The sequence below is a fragment of the Drosophila ficusphila genome, unplaced genomic scaffold, assembly GCF_018152265.1.
Source record: "Drosophila ficusphila isolate 14025-0441.05 unplaced genomic scaffold, ASM1815226v1 contig_127, whole genome shotgun sequence".
In the NCBI taxonomy this organism is placed as follows: domain Eukaryota; kingdom Metazoa; phylum Arthropoda; class Insecta; order Diptera; family Drosophilidae; genus Drosophila; species Drosophila ficusphila.
This window is the reverse complement of record NW_025064016.1, coordinates 1,477,398-1,495,420: the sequence shown is the minus strand read 5'-3', so window position 1 is coordinate 1,495,420 and position 18,023 is coordinate 1,477,398. Positions and strand designations below refer to the sequence as shown.

The following is an 18,023-nucleotide window of genomic DNA, read 5'->3' as shown; positions in this document are numbered from 1 at the left end:
ACCCCAAAAGGACGACCCGATAACCCCAACTCATCTGCATCGCAGGACCTTTCTGCTCGTTCATAAAAACAAAGGGCGAGCGGCAAACAAAAACTTTGCATAATTAAAGCGCGGCTCATACACAGAAAAACATTATCCTTCATTATTTAAATGTGAAAATATTATATGTCTAAAGTATTCTTAATGTAAAAAAGTCAATCATGAAAAGGTAATTATTTGGTTTGCTTTTTTAGTTCACAAACCATAATTCTTTATAACAGTAACTTTGCTTTCTATTTGGTATTTATACATGAGTCAATACATTTGTAGGGCGCATGTAACCTTTTTTGGGACTTTGAAAGTTGAAAACAATCCCTGCATAATGTATATATCTTCCATTCATTATTTTTCCCTGTGCAGGCAAAAACTCTTAGGCAAAACTCAGATGGACATGGCTGAATCAAAGATGGCATGACTTGGCCACTTACCCTCGAGCGCCCGGTTCCTGGAAATTAAGGCGAGCACCAGTTCGGGATTTGGGTCATCCTGGTCGACAGCCAGGTGATTGTGGTGCTGCCCACCGACGAGGTGCGATGCCTGCGGCGTGGGAGGCAATTGTTGCTGCTGCTGCTGCTGTTTTGATGGATATGCGGCTGATGTTGCTGGTGATTATCCATGGCTGTCAGATGCTGTTGCTGCTGCTGCTGCTGCTGCAACTGCGGATGTTGCAACTGCGGATGCTGCTGGTGCTGATGTGGCTGCTGCGGATGCTGGTGCTGATGGTGATGATGTAGCGGTGGCGGTGGTTTCAGGGTTTGCATCATTGCTAACGCGTCGTATGAGTTATATTTCTTTTAGCTTATAGGTATTTCAATTAGCACTCGGTTTCTCTGGGCCCTATAAAGTGTGTAGACAAAAAATTTCTATTTTAGTTAGTTTACCGCACTCGCGTCCCGTTTTAGCTTTAAACGATAACTGGCATTGGTTCGTTCGAAACTGCGGACCCGTTGACTTTTTCTTCTTATCGCGACGGCGGTCTCTTTGGGGTTTCGTTTCTTAGATTCTAGACTCGGGGCTCGGTTCGAATCGTGCCCTACGTTCGCTCGGCTTCTCTATCAGTTAAAGTAGCCAGGGACTTGAACAATTTGAATTTGCTTGCGACACAGGGGGACACTAGACCAACTATCATTGGTCTTGGGGTGCTTTCGGCCAGGCGAAAGTCAGGTGAACTTTATGTAAGTCGGGAGGGGCCAAGCTGATCAGTGGCCTAAAGTACGATCAGCGGATATCTATTCATATTCATCGTCTGACTGATGGTCACTATTATCTATCGAGAAAGAGTCAAGGTCCAAGTATTTTCGTAGAGAAAACTATAAGTTGTCAAGTTTTTTTTGTTTGTTATTAATGTCAACAAAATAACATTACGATAAAATTTACAAAATCAACAAAAATTTAGAGACCAATTGAGCTTACATAAAAACGTTGCAATTCTTTGTAATGTTTAAAGTAATTGGGATAAGCTTAAATTTTATTAAATCTTTCACTTGTGCTTCAGTGGGTAAACATCTTTTAGCATATTATTTTCAAATTAAAGTCCAAAGGAGTTTAAATTTAATAACAAAAAACTGTAGTTTCATAACTTTGATATGTTCACTTTACATTACAATACACATGTTGCGACGGCAAACTGAAATTACCCTTCATAAAAATTACGGCACTTTACACTCAATTCCAGTATTTTTCAATTGATTCTATTTAACTTTAGTTTTATTTATATTTGATTGGTTAATATTTGATTTAACAGTGTTGCAATTTGCAACGGCACTCCGAATCAATTTTATGTGAACGCCATTTTGGCGACGGCAACTTTAACGGTAACGAAATCGGAAACGACGACGGCAAATGCGAACCGAGTGCGGCAAAATGGCGACGGCATGGCCAACGGTAAGTTCGCTAACGGTTCGTTACCAGCGACAACCCTGGACATGGCAACACTGGCGGCAAGATGACAGTGGTTGTCCGCTGCTTTGTTGTTGCTGCTGGGAATCCTCTATTTGCCGCGCTGCATCTTTATTTATTTTCTTCGCCGCTGCCGTTCTTTCCTTTTCTTTTCTTCTCTTTTTTTCGTTTTTTCGTTCTTTTGTTTTTTTTGTGTTATTTTGCGCACTTTTTCACGCTTTTGTTGGACTGTAAGCTTTTAACGATACTTTTTATGCCCGTTTGCCTTTTGGCCGCCCATATGGGTATGCTATGCGTATACGTGATATGCGCGCGTGTGTTAGTTCGTGAGTGTGTGCCAGTGTGTGTGTGTGTTTACCAATTGATCTTAATGTGACACAAATGATATGGTAAAATGCATACAGCCAGCCCTGAATGGCAGGAAAACAATGGCAACAAGGCGACAACGCCAACAGCGACAGCGACGACATTTTTATGCTTGTTTTTTTGGCCATGCGCATGTGTATCTCTCTGCTAAAAATCCCCCCTTCGCCCCGTCCAAATTCCAAGAGCATTACAATATTTGTAAAACGTAAAAACTTTAGCCCCAAAAACAAAAAAAAAAAATGAAAAAAAGAAACGAAAGCCCCACGAACTTTTGTTTCCCTCTGCCTCAAGAATTTTTAGCTGCAAGAGTGCAGGAGGCACACAAAAATGCGGGTAGAACAAAAAGCCAACCAACGTCGAGCGACACCTTCGTTGGCCCCAAAACAACAGTAAACAGCACTTAAAAGTCAGCAGCGACGTCGACAGAGGCGAAACAAATATGAGAAACTTAACTCAAAAGTCCAAGTCAATACGAGAGCGCGGTCACCAAAAAAAAAAAAAACAACAAGTAAAGCAGGGCTTCCAGGGGAAAAACAGGCACCGCCCCTTTATATTGAAAACATTGGAAATCGTTGATAGGCAAAAGCAACAAAACAACAACAACAACAGCAACAAAGAAAACTAGAGACATGCGCAGGCAGTGGCATTATCTTATCGGCCCAGCGTCGCCATTAAAAGTGGGTGGGTGGTTATACTATTCCTAGGGTTCGACGTCTTTCCAGCGCCGACGCAGTTGAAAATCCAGAAAGTGAGGGGGTTGGCGAAATTCTTAACCCGAATCACCCTGTGTCCATGCTGTATCTGCATAAGGTGTTGTCTGTCTGTAGCTTCAGACTATACTATATATATACATAAATATATAGCCATGTCCACCATCCCAACCCAAAAACCCCTTAAATGCGTTGCGTCTGCAAAAACGATTTTGTTTTCGCATTTATTTATGAGCCGCTTAGAGCGCGCCAAATACTTTGCCAAACACTTTGAACCCCAAAAACCCCAACGACATCCCCGAAAACCGAAACCCATTCTCTATGGAGTGCCCTCCCACAGAAGTGGACACTAGAAGAAGGTCGCTTATGGGTTGGGTTCAAAGGGGGATGGGGGAGCCAAGTATCGCGAACAGCTGGAGTCCATGGGTCGCTTGACAAGTATGTCGCAAGTAAAGAAATTAAAAGGTTAGACGACTTTACAGAAAATTTACATGTTTCTACAAACATTTTGTTGACAATCAAAAACTACTAAATATAAAAATTAACTAAAGATTCAGTTGGTTAGAGGATTAAAATACATACATTCAGAGGTATGTAACTTCAAAATTTGATTAGAAAGGTTATGGACTTAGATTTAGTGCATTATTTTCAGTTTGTCTGACTGGAATTCCAATACCCTCTACAAGGGTTTAAAAATCTTTCTTATTGATAAAAAATGGTCATTGGTTCGAATTCTATTATTTGTCTTTGTTTTCAATTTCGATATTTTTTTGTTAAGCTTTGTTTGATTCCCTTTATTAATATACAACAAACATCATCACAAAGACACAATATACCCTTGAACTCAACCAGTAGCGGGTATTATACAAATAAATAAATAGGCTAAGAGCATAAAAATGCAGCATGACCCTGAAACTGATCGTGAATGGAAAATGTCTGATGAAATGCACCCAACGAAGAATTCAATCCGTATTCGAATCCAATCTAAGGTCTACCATGCGGTGCTTCACTTCCGCGGTTACCAAATCGACTTTGACTTTCAAATTTTCCAACGCTACGTTGTGGCTATCTAATGGAGCCGTTAATGGTTAAACACATGAAGTATTTTGCCAAATGGGCTCGACTTGGGACAGTTAATTGCTGATGATGCGATGATTTGGAACCGGATTGACAGTGAGTAAGAGAGAAATACGGGGATTTAGTAAGCACTGCTTAAGTTTGGTTAACACATTTTAATAGACAATTAACTAGTTGTTTATTTAAATTTTCTTCTTCCATTTTTAACTTTTGTATCGCGATCTCATTAGTTTTTTTGTTTTTTCTTGGTATTTTGATAGTTACATAAATCTCGGCAATGGGCAGCAGACGAAAAAAAACTTGCTGCCACTGCACATTTTCACACATAGCCGGATTTTTGTTGTTTTCCCTCTGAACTTTTTATTGAGGGGTTTGGGGGTCTACGCGACTCGAGATTTGAGATTCGGCGCTCATTGAGACTTGGTTAAAGCGCACCCAGCTCATTTGTAGATTCGAATGTCAGCAGTTCACAAGTGCGGAACGAACCGAGCGGCTAACTATAAAAAAATTAAACCTAAGATCGCGCTCACTTTGGATTAACCAGGATAATTAGTTCGCCATGGACTTTGATGAGTTTCGTGAATTTGGCCATGCCTCAATAGAGTTTATCATCAACTACCTGAGGGGAATTCGTGAGAGGTGCGTGTCGAGGAGAAATGGAAAATCCTTGAAGACGTGTTCATAAATCTCTATCTATTCCCGTAGAGATGTCCTTCCGACTTCCCCTCCATATGCGGTGATCAATCAGCTGCCCAAGGAGATTCCCGAGAAGCCGGAACACTGGCGGGAGGTCCTCAAGGATCTGGAGAACATTATCCTGCCTGGCTTGACCCACTGGCAGTCACCTTACTTCAATGCCTTTTACCCTTCGTCCTCCTCGGCGGGATCCATAATTGGTGAACTGCTTATAGCGGGTATTGGAGTCCTCGGATTCAGTTGGGTGAGTCAAATATTTAGGTTATTTGAAAATAAACAAAGTGAAAAAGTGAAATATTCAAAAATATATTTTGAAAAGATTCAATTAATTAATTTAAATCCTTTAAAATCTATCTTGTATTTACGCTTTTTATGGCTTTGTATTAAAATCACTAAAAAAAAGTAATTCCAACAAAGAGAAAGGAAAAAATCTGCAGTGCCCTGTACTAATTGTACAAATATCAATTAGGGGTTCATTAGAGGCTGTCTTAAATCCGAATCGAATCAGTTACAAGAACCCAGATGCTCACGAACGATATATCAATTAAAATATTACAACGCTTGATTAAAAATCAATTTTGTAAAGAGAGAGAAACTCTAAGAGAGTTTTAAATAAGAAAGAAGAGAAATGTCTCAGCAATAAAGTGGGAACAGTTTTTAGACTTAAACGAGTGTCCACAATAAGCTAACGGTTAACATAAACAGGTGGTGTCAATTGACGTATTAATTGAATTTTTATAACCATCAAATTAACAAGCATCTCATTATAGGTATTATTCCACTCCTATTACCACATTGATGTTTAAATAGGTTTATATTAATGTTGATTCTTTGTTTGGTGTTGCACAATAGGTGGACTTGGTAACTAGCCACTCCACGACAAAGAAAATTGCCAAGTAATTGGTTTTCGATAATCATATGGGAAGAATTATTCAATCGCCATAAACTATAGTTCATGCGCCCGATTTGTTCCCTAATCTTAGAGATTTGTCACGCTTCACGTCCCACTGTTCGGTGCAAATAGATATGACACTCTAAGCAACAAAAGTTTAAGAAACAAAAAGTATAAAAAATGAATTTTCTAGTATTTGAATATACAAAATTATACAAATTATATTATATACAAATATTTGATTTTTATAATAATATTTGATTTAAAAAAAACGCTAAAGAGGCAGCACTGGATGCTGTGAGGAGAAGTTGGTGTATAAAAGCCGGTCGTCACCGGCGATCGGTTTCAGAGTGAACCTCATCGACTTGGAGTAGCGTCAACGGATATATTTTAAATCGCGTTGGGTAAACAAACCGAAAAAGTCAGAAAAACAAAACCAAAATAAACAGAACGTGAAAAGTGCAAATAGAAAACGAAATCGAAACTCTGTTAGCGAAATGGATGCCAAGGAGTTTCGGGAATTTGGCAAGGCAGCAGTGGATTTCGTGGCCGATTATCTGGAGAATATTCGTGATGATGAGGTTCTGCCCTCAGTGGAGCCCGGATATCTAGTGAATCTGCTGCCCTCTGAGATGCCGGAGAAGCCCGAGTCATGGAAAGAAGTCCTTGGGGATATAAATCGGGTGATCAAGCCGGGTATAACCCACTGGCAGTCGCCCAATATGCACGCCTATTATCCAACTGCAACCTCGTATCCCTCAATTGTGGGTGAGATGTTGGCCAGCGGGTTCGGCATCATTGGATTCAGCTGGGTAGGTTCGGATCTTTAATCGAATCGGTTGGTGAAATCTCGCTTTTAACCATTGTTTTGCCCATCTGAATGGGCGCCCATTGTCCGCGATGGGTGAAAGTGACACCCAGAACCCGACAAACAGGTTGCCAATGCAACAGATCGAAGAGAGTTTTTCACACAAATCAATCCACAATTGTCACGACATAATATTATTATGATGAACCTTTAAACTGAGACTGGGATACAATTAAATTTGAATTTATAAAGAATTGATTAGGGTAATCAATATTATGAGATCCAAAAAAAGAGAGTTTACAAATGAACACAAAGAAATCAGTATTATGAAGGCAAAGATTTATAAATTTAGAAATGAAAATAATAACCATAAAAATCATTTAGACATTAGTAACTTATTTTTAAATCACTAATAGCCATTAACTTCTATTTTCTCTTGTAGATCTGCAGTCCCGCCTGCACAGAACTGGAAGTGGTGGTCATGGACTGGCTGGCCAAGTTCCTCAATCTGCCCGAGCACTTCCAGCATGCGAGCGAAGGACCAGGAGGAGGAGTCATCCAGGGATCGGCCAGCGAGGCTGTTCTGGTGGCTGTCCTAGCTGCCAGGGAACAGGCGGTGGTCAGCTACAAGGAATCGCATCCGGAGATGAGCGAGAGTGAGATTCGAGGTCGCCTGGTGGCCTACTCCTCGGATCAGAGCAACAGTTGCATTGAGAAGTCGGGGGTTTTGGCTGCCATGCCCATTCGATTGCTTCCGGCTGGAGAGGATTTCGTGCTCCGTGGGGAAACGCTGAAGCAGGCCATCATAGAGGATAAGGCGGCGGGCAGGATTCCGGTGATCTGCATCGCGACTCTGGGCACCACGGGTACTTGTGCCTACGATGATATTGAAACCTTGTCCGCCGTTTGCGAGGAATTCAAGGTGTGGCTGCATGTGGATGCCGCCTATGCTGGCGGTGCCTTTGCCCTAGAAGAATGCTCGGATCTTCGCAAGGGATTGGATCGCGTGGATTCGCTGAACTTCAACCTCCACAAATTCATGCTGGTCAACTTCGATTGCTCGGCCATGTGGCTAAGGGATGCCAACAAAGTGGCCGACAGCTTCAATGTGGATCGCATTTATCTGAAGCACAAGCACGAGGGGCAGTCGCAGATTCCCGATTTCCGACACTGGCAAATTCCACTGGGTCGTCGTTTCCGAGCCCTGAAAGTTTGGATCACGTTCCGCACTTTGGGTGCCGAGGGTTTGAGGAATCACATGCGCAAACACATCGATTTGGCCAAACAGTTTGAGCAGCTGGTGATTGCGGATTCCCGCTTTGAAATGGTGGCTCCTCGAGCTCTGGGTTTGGTTTGCTTCCGGCCCAAAGGTGCCAATGAGATAACTACGCAGCTTTTGCAGCGCCTCATGGATCGCAAGAAAATCTACATGGTTAAAGCCGAGCATGCAGGTCGGCAGTTTTTAAGATTCGTTGTGTGCGGAATGGATTCCAATGAATCCGATATTGATTTCGCCTGGTCGGAGATCGAATCTCAGCTGACGGATCTGCAAAAAGATCAGTCTTTAGTAGCACGCAAACCGGGAAATATGGCCGATCTTACAGAACACTTCCAGATCCACCTGACCAACGAAAATTCCACCCAAGAGAAATCTCAGTGAGAAGGGCGAAACACTCCCATTTGTTTGCAGTTAAACTATTTATGTTTAGGTTGTCCTTAGTTCGCATTGTCGTAGTTAGTTTACCACATTTTTATTAATAAAAAGAGAAGACAAATATGAAAGGTTTAATTGTTGTTTTATTAGTGTAAATTTTTTCCCTTTACACTTTTTGAATCTCCCTCTTCACCATCGATAACTCACCACTAATTTAAAGTTCAAACATCGATAACATTGTTGAGCGGCCATCGATAACATCTCAAGGTCAAAAATCGATAGCTTAGTGTGCCACCACTGGAGCTCACAACAAAATTTCAAAAACTTCGTAACTCAGAGCATTTCTTAACCGTTTCGGACCTAAAGGAAACCAGTGCCGCTTGCCATGCAATGGTAAGAGCCTTTGAACAACTCCAGTAAATTTGGAGGCAGAAGCCACCGTCGGATGTTAACACCAATTAATTTATCTCTTGTTTACCCGCAGTTATAAACTGGCCAGCAGGCGCAGCTTATACAATGCACGGGTGCTCCAGGCGGATCACATCGGGGACCAGCAGCATCGCCATAGTCCGGATCTGGAAACGGCCCGCCAGAATGCCCAGATAGTGGTCATTGGAGCAGGACTCGCCGGCCTATCGGCAGCCCAGCATCTTTTGTCGCACGGCTTCCGGCGCACCGTAATCCTGGAGGCCACCGATCGCTATGGCGGCAGGATAAACACGCAACGCTTTGGCGACACCTACTGCGAACTGGGCGCCAAGTGGGTGAAGATTGATGGCTCTCAGGACTCGATGTACGAGCTGCTGCGCAACACCCAGGGATTGGGCAAGCAAATCAAGCAGCCAGAGCGACCCAACTACGTACAGGTGGAACAGGATGGCAGCCACATCAAACCAGCCATGGTGGAACTCATCGACACCCTATTCCGGCAGCTCTGTCGCGGATTTAAGCTTTCCGATAGAGTAAAATCCGGTGGAGACCTGCAGTCGCTGGACAATGTAATGAACTACTTTAGGTCCGAAAGTGATCGCATCATTGGCGCCTCCTTTCAACAACCAGAAGATCAGTTGGCGGCACGCGAGATCTTCCAGTCACTGTTTAAGGAGTTCGGCAGCATCCTGGGCTGCTGTCTCGAGTATGTCAATATCGAGCACATAACCAAGTGTCCAGTGCAGCAGGAGCAAAGGCCGCTTTATGTGCCCACCGGACTGGACAATGTGGTCGATGATCTCATCCATCAGTTGGACAAGGAGCAGGTGCAAACCGGCAAGCCAGTGGGCCAGATACAGTGGACACCTGCGCCAATGAAAAGTGTGGGCTGTCTGGATGGCAGTTTGTACAACGCTGATCATATTATTTGCACCCTGCCACTGGGCGTATTGAAAAGCTTTGCGGGCATCTTGTTCCGACCCACGCTGCCGCTTGACAAGATGCAGGCGATTCGTAACCTGGGCTTCGGCAATCCACTGAAGATTTATCTCTCATATAAGAAACCCATTGTACGCTGGCTGAAGGGAAACCTACGGCCCCTGGGAATGCTGGTGAATCCGTTGCTCGATCAGCAGGCGGAACGCAACTGGACGCAGCAGGTGGTGGAGATCAGCCAGGTGCCCAGCAGTCAGCATGTGCTGGAGGTGCACGTGGGTGGCGGCTACTACGAGGAGATCGAGAAGCTGCCCGATGACAAGCTGCTGGAGCAAATCACCGAGCTATTGAGGCGTTGTATAAGCAATCATCTGGTTCCTTATCCGCAGGAACTACTGCGGTCCAACTGGAGCACCTCCGCCTGCTACCTGGGCGGTCGTCCCTACTTCTCCACCAACAGCAGTGCCCGCGATGTCCAGCGTTTGGCTGCTCCACTCGGGGAGAGGTCACCAAGTTTACTTTTTGCTGGCGATGCGACTTCGCTGAAGGGTTTTGGAACCATCGATGCCGCAAGGTCCAGTGGCATACGCGAGGCACAACGCATCATTGACTTTTATCTGAATAGCAAGCACTGCGTTTAAAAATCAAAATTGGCTACAAAATATTGTACAAAGTAAGAGCACAGAAACTCTAGTCAAAATTTATAGTAATATTTTGTTGTATTTTTAAGCAGAATACATATGTTTTAATTATGCGTAAAGCGTTAACAATAAAAGCATTAACAACATCAACGATACGATGATAGGACACTAAAATACTAGTAAATATAGCAATGGAAGCTATATTTTATTGCGATGTAAATTCCCTAAACATGTCGCAAATGGAGAATGGTTTTAGATCTGTTCCGGTTTTAAATTTCACACAATCCTTAGTAAATTGGTCCGCTTTTAGATATCTTTTGTATCATAAAATGTATCTATTTAAAGATCAAACCCGAAACAGAACTGCTAAACCACCTTACTGCTCCTGTTCCATTTCATCGGCAGCAGCACTGACTTCCTTCCATGAGTATTCCATGTCCTCGGACTGAGTGAAACGTGAGCAGACGGCCATGCGCAGGAAGTACACGTCCTTGATCTTCGCCGGAACCATGTGGATGTTGCCACGTCCATTGATTCGCTTCAGGAGAGCCTCGTTCCGCTCATTGTTGCCCTTCAATCGGAAGCACACCAATCCCATATTAACCTCGGCGGCCAGTTCGAATCTGGAGTCCCCCACACAGAGATCACCGAATTGCTTGGCAAAGTTGCAATGCCTGCGGATGTGGGCCTGCAGGTTCTCCACGCCGTAGAGCCGCAGGACGAACCAGAGTTTCAGGGCGCGGAAACGACGACCCAGTGGGATTTGCCAGTGGCGGTAATCGGGAGCCGAGCCCTGCATGTCGTGCTTGAGGTAGAGGGGATCCACGTTGAAGGCATTCACCACCCAACTGGGATCCTTCAGCCACATGGCCGAGCAGTCAAAGTTCACCAGCATCCATTTGTGTGGGTTGAAGTTGAACGAATCAGCCGACTCAATGCCCTTCATCAGATATCGGTACTCCGGACAGATGAAAGCGGATCCTGCGTAGGCGGCGTCCACATGGATCCACACATTGTGCTTTTTGCCCACGGGACCGCACTCATCCAAGTAATCGAAGGCACAGGAGTTGGTGGTGCCCAGGGTAACCACAGCATAGAAGGGAATCAAACCCTCGGCCAGATCCTGTTGGATGGCCTTTTCCAATGCCTCGCCACGCATCCTGTGATTCTCCGAGGGCACGGAACGCAGCTTAACGCCTCCCAGAAGACCGGCACGCTCCACGGAGGAGTGAGACTGGTCGGAGCAGTAGCCCACCAGCTTGCCCAGGATGGTGTGGTCATCCCACTCCGGATGCAGCTCCTTCACTTCCTTCAGCTTCTTGGCCTTGGCTCCCAGCAGAGCCACCAAAGTGGACTCACTGGCCGTTCCCTGGATGACACCGCCTCCTTTGCCACCCGAACAGGCGAGGAATTCCGCCGGCAAGTCCAGCATCTTGCCCAGCCAATCCATCATGACCACTTCCAATTCCGTGCAGGCCGGACTGGCGATCCAAGTGAATCCAATGCAGGCAATCGCACCACTCAGCATATCGGCCACGATTGCTGGATACGAATTGGCGGTGGGGAAGTAGGCATGGAACTTGGGACTGTGCCAGTGGGTCACTCCCGGCATGATCACCCGCTCGATGTCCTGCATCACATCCTGCCACTTCTCCGGCTTCTCAGGTGCCTCGTCCGGAATCAAGGGCTTCAAGTATCCGGGCTTCACTTCCGGCAGAACGCGCCTGTAAAAGGGATAATTGCGTTAGCTTCTTGATTGCATTGGGCCCATTCAGGAAAAGCTTTCTGCTAATTGACTGTGAAACTCGGTTAGCACACAAAACAGTGGGAAATGGGGGAAAATGGAAAAAGCATCCCCAACTTGTTGCCACTGGGAACAAAAATCAATAGGGATATGCAGCAAAGTGCTAATGGAAAGGATAAAGAGAGGCAAAGCTAATAACGTAGTAATTTATATTTGCTTTTTCTTCTATTACAAAGAGAGAAAACCAAATGCCTTTTTAAAAAGTATATTAGGGAACTTTATGTTATTTTGATATTAGAAGTACTTAAAATGTTGTTTTTAAATAATACAAAATTTTATATATACAAAAAAATTAAACCATATTATAACCACATTGAAGTATAAGTTGATTCTAGTTGAACCTGTTTTTGTATCAACCGAATGTAAATAAGTAAAAAACTCTTTGCAGGTGCTCTTGATGACACAATATTCAATAACATTGTTTATCTACGGACTCGAATTCAGTTTTCAAGGTAATGGAAACGAAACCGTTAGAATTGGCCAAGAATAATGAACAACCAGTCGTTTTTGCCCAAGGCCTTTGTAAAACAATTATATCTACATAAAACTACAACCTTGACACGCCAACTTGAAAAAACCTTTTTAATGCCGCAATAATTAATTAGCTTAGGCTCAAGAGCAATTACAGAAAAAAACTGTGAAAGTGCTTGGCTTTAAAGTAAGTTAGAAGGTCGCCTGAATTGCCTTTAAAAATATATAATATATATACATATAAACAAAGCAAAGGTTCGATCGGCGACACTTTCCCATGACTAATGCTTAAAAACGTGTGCGAAATGTCATTCACTTGCCCGGAATCGAACAAAACGAACTTTCAAATCAAGCACTGAGGTCAAGCAACAGATTCCATATAAATAACATCTATATGTATCGAACGCAACAAATTAAATTTAATTCAGGCTAATTGAGAAAATCACACATTCTCGCTTACCTTTCGCGTATGTTCTCCAGATATTCGGCTATGAAATCCACCATTGTCTTGGCAAAATCTTTGAACTCGGGGGCCTCCATGTCGATCTTTCAAAGAGGGGTAACGAATCAAAATTAATATAGATTTTCACAGGCATTAGTTATCCCTATGTACATACCGAAACCTTGGGATCGAGCTTATCTTCCAAAATGTTAGCTTTACCATTACCATTTGTTTGTTTAGCTAGCTTATTGTTATTAGTGGGGGGTAATTGGCTCATTTTTAGTTTGGCCAAGTTTTTGCAATGTAATGAAATCGAAACTTGAGAGCTGATAGGAAAGAGCATGTGCGATTATTAAAGGTGGTGTGACTATTTTCAGTTAGTGCTAATCAGTGACAGCTAAGTAGTTTTTAAAAATCAACTAATTACAGTGACACAGAAATGTAATTAAACACGCATAAAAAGCATTATATTTTATTTAGCTACTAAGAACATAAAAGAATATTAATGTAACATAAAACTTATTTTTGGCTTCTGTATGGTAATTAGAATGTTAATGCATTCTTGCATTAATTAAGCTTGGTTTATTTTTTCACAATTCACTTTTTAACAACGTAAACACGTTGGCATTGAAACGGCGACTTGTTGCCAGCAAATAGACACGAAAACCCATTTTAATAGATACACAAAACATGCAGATACCAAAAGCCGAAAAACTAGGCGGTAACTTAGAAATTAAACCAAAGCGAGGCTAGATGCCCAATTTAAGATTAAATATTCCAAATCCAAATTAAGTATACGCAGCGTTGGCCACGAAGTAAATCTTTTCGCATGCACTCATTATGTTGGTCGAGCACTTTAGGCACTTTTCACTCACCGTGCACTTTAGTTAGTTGCTTTTAATTATTTGCACTTGTCGAGCTTTGTTTCCGTTCCGAACTAAATCTTTGCCCAACTTTGTTGAGTTTGCCTTTTATTTTTGTAGCTGGCTGCAAGTGTATATTGTTTGATTACAATGGGGCTGCTGTGCGCTCGGCGTTCGTCTCTTAACTGAGCGCTGCTCGCTCTTGGCCAAGGCTTTTAAAGCCGACGGTGCTGCCGATTCTGCAGGACCGGTTCAAATCGCTGCCGCTGAACTTCAAATTCGGGTCGTAAAATACGTACATTCTGCACTCGATTGATTTTTGCACGTTCTTCGCGGTGATTTTCTCACTTTTACGGAACATGCATTCATTTGCAAGTGACTCAGCCAGTAAAGCAGTAAACTTGATTTCTAAGGAGTGCTATATTTAATCCTCGAGAATATTAATAAAATAAAAAAACAATAACATCAATTTAAATATTTTTAAATTCAATATTGTATAAAATAATACATATGTATATGTATGTTATCTAATTTATAATAAGAAGGAATCTATTTTTATAGTTTTTTAAATTAAAAAGGAAAAAAGGAGTCTGATTTATTTGTTTAAGATTTTAAAAAATACAATATAAAAGCATTTTTAAATATTATACCTATGTATAAACAAAAACAATTTGATTTTTGTTTAAGGTAATTACCCTCGAACATTATGTTCATTAAAACCAGATTGATTTCAATTCTTCTCACGATCTTTGCAAACTGTCTTAAGAAAAGAGAGCGCTCTCCTGAGAAATCCCCCATCGTGAGTCACCAAAAACATGGGTTTTCTTCAGCTTCGAAGAAAACAAAATCACGCAAAAAAGATAAACAAATAGATATTCATAGGAAACACAAGATATTGATAGTATGGCACGCTTTACGCGCATCTGCGTAACCGGTTTTTAGAGCATCCAGTGTTAATGATGTGGCTTTTGAACCGCTCATGTGGTTCTGACGTCAAATAATCCAATCCCCCACTCGCTTTTGCATTGTGCTAGGGGAAATGGACTAAGTCGAGTCTTTTCAATGAAGATAGGGGAGTTTACACAGAAAAAAAAGGGCTCGTTAAACCACAATAAATATAAAAGTTAAAATTCATCTCATTTGTGTATGGGAATGATTTTAAATTGATGTAGTTTTTAATAAACAGCAAAGAAACAAGTCTTCTTTAAATCTTAATATTTATTAAAATCATCTAAACTGTTACTCTTATGTTGTAAAAACATTATAAAATATGGTTAACAAATTTTCAAATTTTATTATAAGTTTGTTGTCATTTTTTTCAGTGTGTGGTAAACGGGTGTCCTCCGGGTGCGAGGACCAACTGTTGCTGAGTGGAGAGGAAAGTGTGTGTGCCTGACATTTCAACGAAGCCACTTTGGCAAATCACTTGACTGAATCAACAGATTTATATGCCATGCCAACGGCTCTGCTTTCGATTTTAATGCGATGGGTGCACCGCCCAGCCACCCAGCCACCCAAAAACACCCAACCACCCACATTATTGTGCTTTCCGGGTGGCTGAAGTTCGGGTCGATTGGGGCGAAGAATACTACAATTTGATTTATGGCCGACTTGAGTTGGAAGTGAATAGAAAAGTCACTGGCGTTTATAGAGGTCGTTGGCGCCTTTAAGAGGGGGATTGCATAATCACTCAGAAGAAGTAAACAAGACTGAAGATAAGCAAAACTGTTTTCCATGCTTCAAACTGGAGAGATTGGAAGCGTCACGTATTTAAGCGTCAGGTGATAAGTCTAATAATAAAATCGATAGAAGCAAAAAGAAATTTTTTAAGTTCAGCAAGCCATAAAAAGATCGAAAGGTTTTTTATTATCCCATTTTTCAACTTAAGTACTTTTAATTACTACAATTACAACGTTGCAATAAACCCTTGATAAGATTATTAATATCAAACCAAACTGGCAGTGGGATTCCCCAGGAGACTGCTCTTTTTCCTTAAAACAGTTTGCAAAATTTGAATTCAACTTGGTTTTATGGACTTAAGGTTCGGAGAAGGTAATTATTATTATAGTAACACAATTTATTGTCGAAATGTCATAATGCAATCCAATCTACACAAAAATATAAGTCAATAAAAACGACAACTCAAGTAAGGTTTAATATTTATTGTTTTTTTCGTAATGAAATTTTCTTGTGGTCTGTGTTTCTTTGATTCACTGGAGTTGTTTTGGCCAGATGCAGATCTTAGGGACCAATTCGGCAGGACGCACGCTCGAAGGACCCAAACGGAAACAACAAAAGTTGAGCCGCAAACGAGAGGCGCACTGCGACCGGATTTAGAACCCGATCGGGAAGATAATGGAAAAACCGATTACATGAGACAAATTTTGGTTGTTTCGCTTCATATTCTCCAGTCAGTCGGGCGAACGCATTAGTTTAGTGCATATTTCAGCAGAAACAGAATCGAAAAGTACTTAGTAAATGCTATTAGGTAGTTACAACTTAACGGAACTAGATGCACCCAGCTACTGCGCGATGGTGGATGGCAGATTGAGCAGCGTGCTCTGTCCGCTGGGCAGATAGGCGACACCGCGGGACCTGGATAGCTGGTAGGCGATATCCTCGGCGGCCTCGATACGACGCAGCTCCACCAGACCGTCGCCGGCCTCGCCGAACGACTTGGCCAGCAAGCCAGCGGCCTCGGCATCACCCTCAGCGGAAATAATCGAGGCCAGCTTCTGCTGCTCGGCCTTCTCCACGACGAAACGCGCCTTCTCGGCCTCCTGCTGGGCCACCTGCTTCATCTCGACGGCCAGCGTGAACTCCCGTCCGAAGGTCAAGTGTGTGAGCGAGATGTCGTCCAGAATGAAGCCGAATTGCTTGGCACGCACGGTCAGCTCCTGGGAAACGCGCTGCGACACCATCTAAAAAGGGGAAACCAACGTTAGAAATGTATTCTAGAATTAAATATGTAAAGATATTATAAACTTGTGTTATTCTAGTAATTATATTCTAACTTTTTAAGCTTTTACCCAAGTAGTATACTATTTTCGGTGAAGCAATCAATTATTATGAAACATTTTAAACATTTTAGATGAAGAGAAAATTAAAAGCAATCAATTAAGTTATTAATAAAATGGAAAATAATGGACTAACGTTAACTATAAACAAAATTAATTTACTCAAGAAAATCATAATTGCCCCAAATGACCTAAGTTAATGATAAACAGACCGGGCTCAGATGCAATCACTGGTAACCCTAAACTAAGTCTTAAGCCTCCACCAAACTAACGATATCAGCTCAACCCACCTCACGCTGGGTGATCAGCTCGCCGGCATCAAACTGGGCAACGACGGCCTTCAGGACCTCGGGAGCGATGGAGGGCAGGACTCGCTCGTCGTAGTCCTGGCCGAGGATCGTGTAGATCTTGGGCAGCTGGTCGGGAATGGGTCGGTACAGGATACGCAGCGTGATGTTCACATTCTGCAGATCCTTGCTGCCTGTAATTACAGGAACGTTGCGGGGCTGCGAGCGAATGTCGAAGATGATGGGACGCTGCACCCAGGGGATGAAGAAGTGGGTGCCCTCGCCGACCACGTTCTCCTTGATGCCGGTGAAGCGATCGAAGATGACCGCCCGATGGCCACCCTCCACATTATATAACGCCGAATTGACAACACCGCCCAAAACGGCCACGCCAAGGCCCATTTGGCCAATGCGGTTGAAGAACTGAGCAGCCATTATCTTCAAAAAAACAAAACTAAAAGTATTAAGTATTATCTTATGGGTTATATGTAAATAAAAAGCCGACTTGACTTGATAAATTTCGTCAGTTTTTTAGGTTAGAACGTCATGGCTAGCCGACAACGTGCTGTTTATGTGTGTTTATCCAAAAATCAAGTGTTTCTTCCACGGATTTCAACTCCCAACATTTAATACTTACTTATTAAAGCTTTTTGGTTTCAATTAAACGAAATTATTGTGCAATTTTGCCCTTTGAATAGAACAAAACACGAAATTCAACCGGACGACCAGTGTTACCAGAGAATAAAATGAGATTTTACCAAACTACTTCGCTACCCACTATTACCTAAAAAATGTAGCAACCTCATTATTTGACACATAGATGGCGCCACTAAACAACTTTCGATTTATTAAAGCGCAAACTTTTGAATCGCTTTTTAAATTGATGTACTTAACCCAGAGCTCGCAAATAACAGTTGACCGTTTTTCATCTAGTGCTCTGGGTGCGAGCACAACCGAAAAAGTTCATACTGTCTCGCTCTCGCTCTGAGCAA

General features: G+C 42.5%; 5 protein-coding genes across 7 annotated transcripts in view; 2 read left to right on the top strand and 3 right to left on the bottom strand.

Moving 5' to 3' along the window:
- Positions 1-1,335, bottom strand: part of LOC108101236 (LIM/homeobox protein Lhx3) — a 28,340-nt gene extending 27,005 nt beyond the window's left edge. Inside the window, 2 exon segments of the mRNA XM_017205487.2 lie at positions 468-615; positions 618-1,335. Of these exon segments, the coding sequence (XP_017060976.2) occupies positions 468-615; positions 618-803 (334 nt within the window). The 5' untranslated portion in view covers positions 804-1,335.
- A 3,183-nt stretch (positions 1,336-4,518) lies between these two features.
- On the top strand, positions 4,519-8,269 carry LOC108101177 (3,4-dihydroxyphenylacetaldehyde synthase). Of its 2 annotated transcripts, XM_017205408.2 has the most exons (3): positions 4,519-4,730; positions 4,797-5,031; positions 6,930-8,269. In XM_017205408.2, the coding sequence occupies exons 1-3, from the start codon at positions 4,651-4,653 to the stop codon at positions 8,145-8,147; spliced, it is 1,533 nt and encodes a 510-aa protein (XP_017060897.1). In that variant the 5' UTR covers positions 4,519-4,650; the 3' UTR covers positions 8,148-8,269. The 2 variants fall into 2 exon arrangements, with proteins under 2 accessions (XP_017060897.1, XP_017060898.1); XM_017205409.2 differs by lacking the exons at positions 4,519-4,730; positions 4,797-5,031 and adding an exon at positions 6,038-6,491.
- Positions 8,270-8,410: 141 nt separating this feature from the next.
- On the top strand, positions 8,411-10,297 carry LOC108101179 (protein anon-37Cs). Its single transcript, XM_017205410.2, has 2 exons — positions 8,411-8,534; positions 8,626-10,297. Exons 1-2 carry the CDS (start codon positions 8,527-8,529, stop codon positions 10,145-10,147), a joined length of 1,530 nt encoding a protein of 509 aa, XP_017060899.1. The 5' UTR covers positions 8,411-8,526; the 3' UTR covers positions 10,148-10,297.
- LOC108101176 (aromatic-L-amino-acid decarboxylase) lies at positions 10,198-13,898 on the bottom strand. Of its 2 annotated transcripts, XM_017205406.1 has the most exons (4): positions 13,740-13,898; positions 13,040-13,190; positions 12,883-12,968; positions 10,198-11,871 (listed from the first exon to the last, which is right to left on the bottom strand). In XM_017205406.1, exons 2-4 carry the CDS (start codon positions 13,139-13,141, stop codon positions 10,524-10,526), a joined length of 1,536 nt encoding a protein of 511 aa, XP_017060895.1. In that variant the 5' UTR covers positions 13,142-13,190; positions 13,740-13,898; the 3' UTR covers positions 10,198-10,523. The 2 variants fall into 2 exon arrangements, with proteins under 2 accessions (XP_017060895.1, XP_017060896.1); XM_017205407.1 differs by lacking the exon at positions 13,040-13,190.
- Positions 13,899-15,874: 1,976 nt separating this feature from the next.
- Positions 15,875-17,781, bottom strand: LOC108101244 (protein l(2)37Cc). The gene is made up of 3 exons (XM_017205498.2): positions 17,669-17,781; positions 17,035-17,469; positions 15,875-16,648 (listed from the first exon to the last, which is right to left on the bottom strand). The coding sequence occupies exons 2-3, from the start codon at positions 17,464-17,466 to the stop codon at positions 16,250-16,252; spliced, it is 831 nt and encodes a 276-aa protein (XP_017060987.1). The 5' UTR covers positions 17,467-17,469; positions 17,669-17,781; the 3' UTR covers positions 15,875-16,249.
- Positions 17,782-18,023: the final 242 nt, after the last annotated feature.

Bases quoted from the DNA above. Each gene is read 5' to 3' on its own strand.
- LOC108101177 (XM_017205408.2), top strand. From the start codon at position 4,651: ATGGACTTTGATGAGTTTCGTGAATTTGGCCATGCCTCAATAGAGTTT. The intron at 4,731-4,796 runs GTGCGTGTCGAG...CTATTCCCGTAG, and splicing joins CTGAGGGGAATTCGTGAGAG to AGATGTCCTTCCGACTTCCC. The intron at 5,032-6,929 runs GTGAGTCAAATA...TTTCTCTTGTAG, and splicing joins GAGTCCTCGGATTCAGTTGG to ATCTGCAGTCCCGCCTGCAC.
- LOC108101176 (XM_017205406.1), bottom strand. From the start codon at position 13,141: ATGAGCCAATTACCCCCCACTAATAACAATAAGCTAGCTAAACAAACA. The intron at 12,969-13,039 runs GTATGTACATAG...CCTCTTTGAAAG, and splicing joins AGCTCGATCCCAAGGTTTCG to ATCGACATGGAGGCCCCCGA. The intron at 11,872-12,882 runs GTAAGCGAGAAT...TCCCTTTTACAG, and splicing joins CTGGAGAACATACGCGAAAG to GCGCGTTCTGCCGGAAGTGA.
- LOC108101244 (XM_017205498.2), bottom strand. From the start codon at position 17,466: ATGGCTGCTCAGTTCTTCAACCGCATTGGCCAAATGGGCCTTGGCGTG. The intron at 16,649-17,034 runs GTGGGTTGAGCT...TCCCCTTTTTAG, and splicing joins AGCTGATCACCCAGCGTGAG to ATGGTGTCGCAGCGCGTTTC.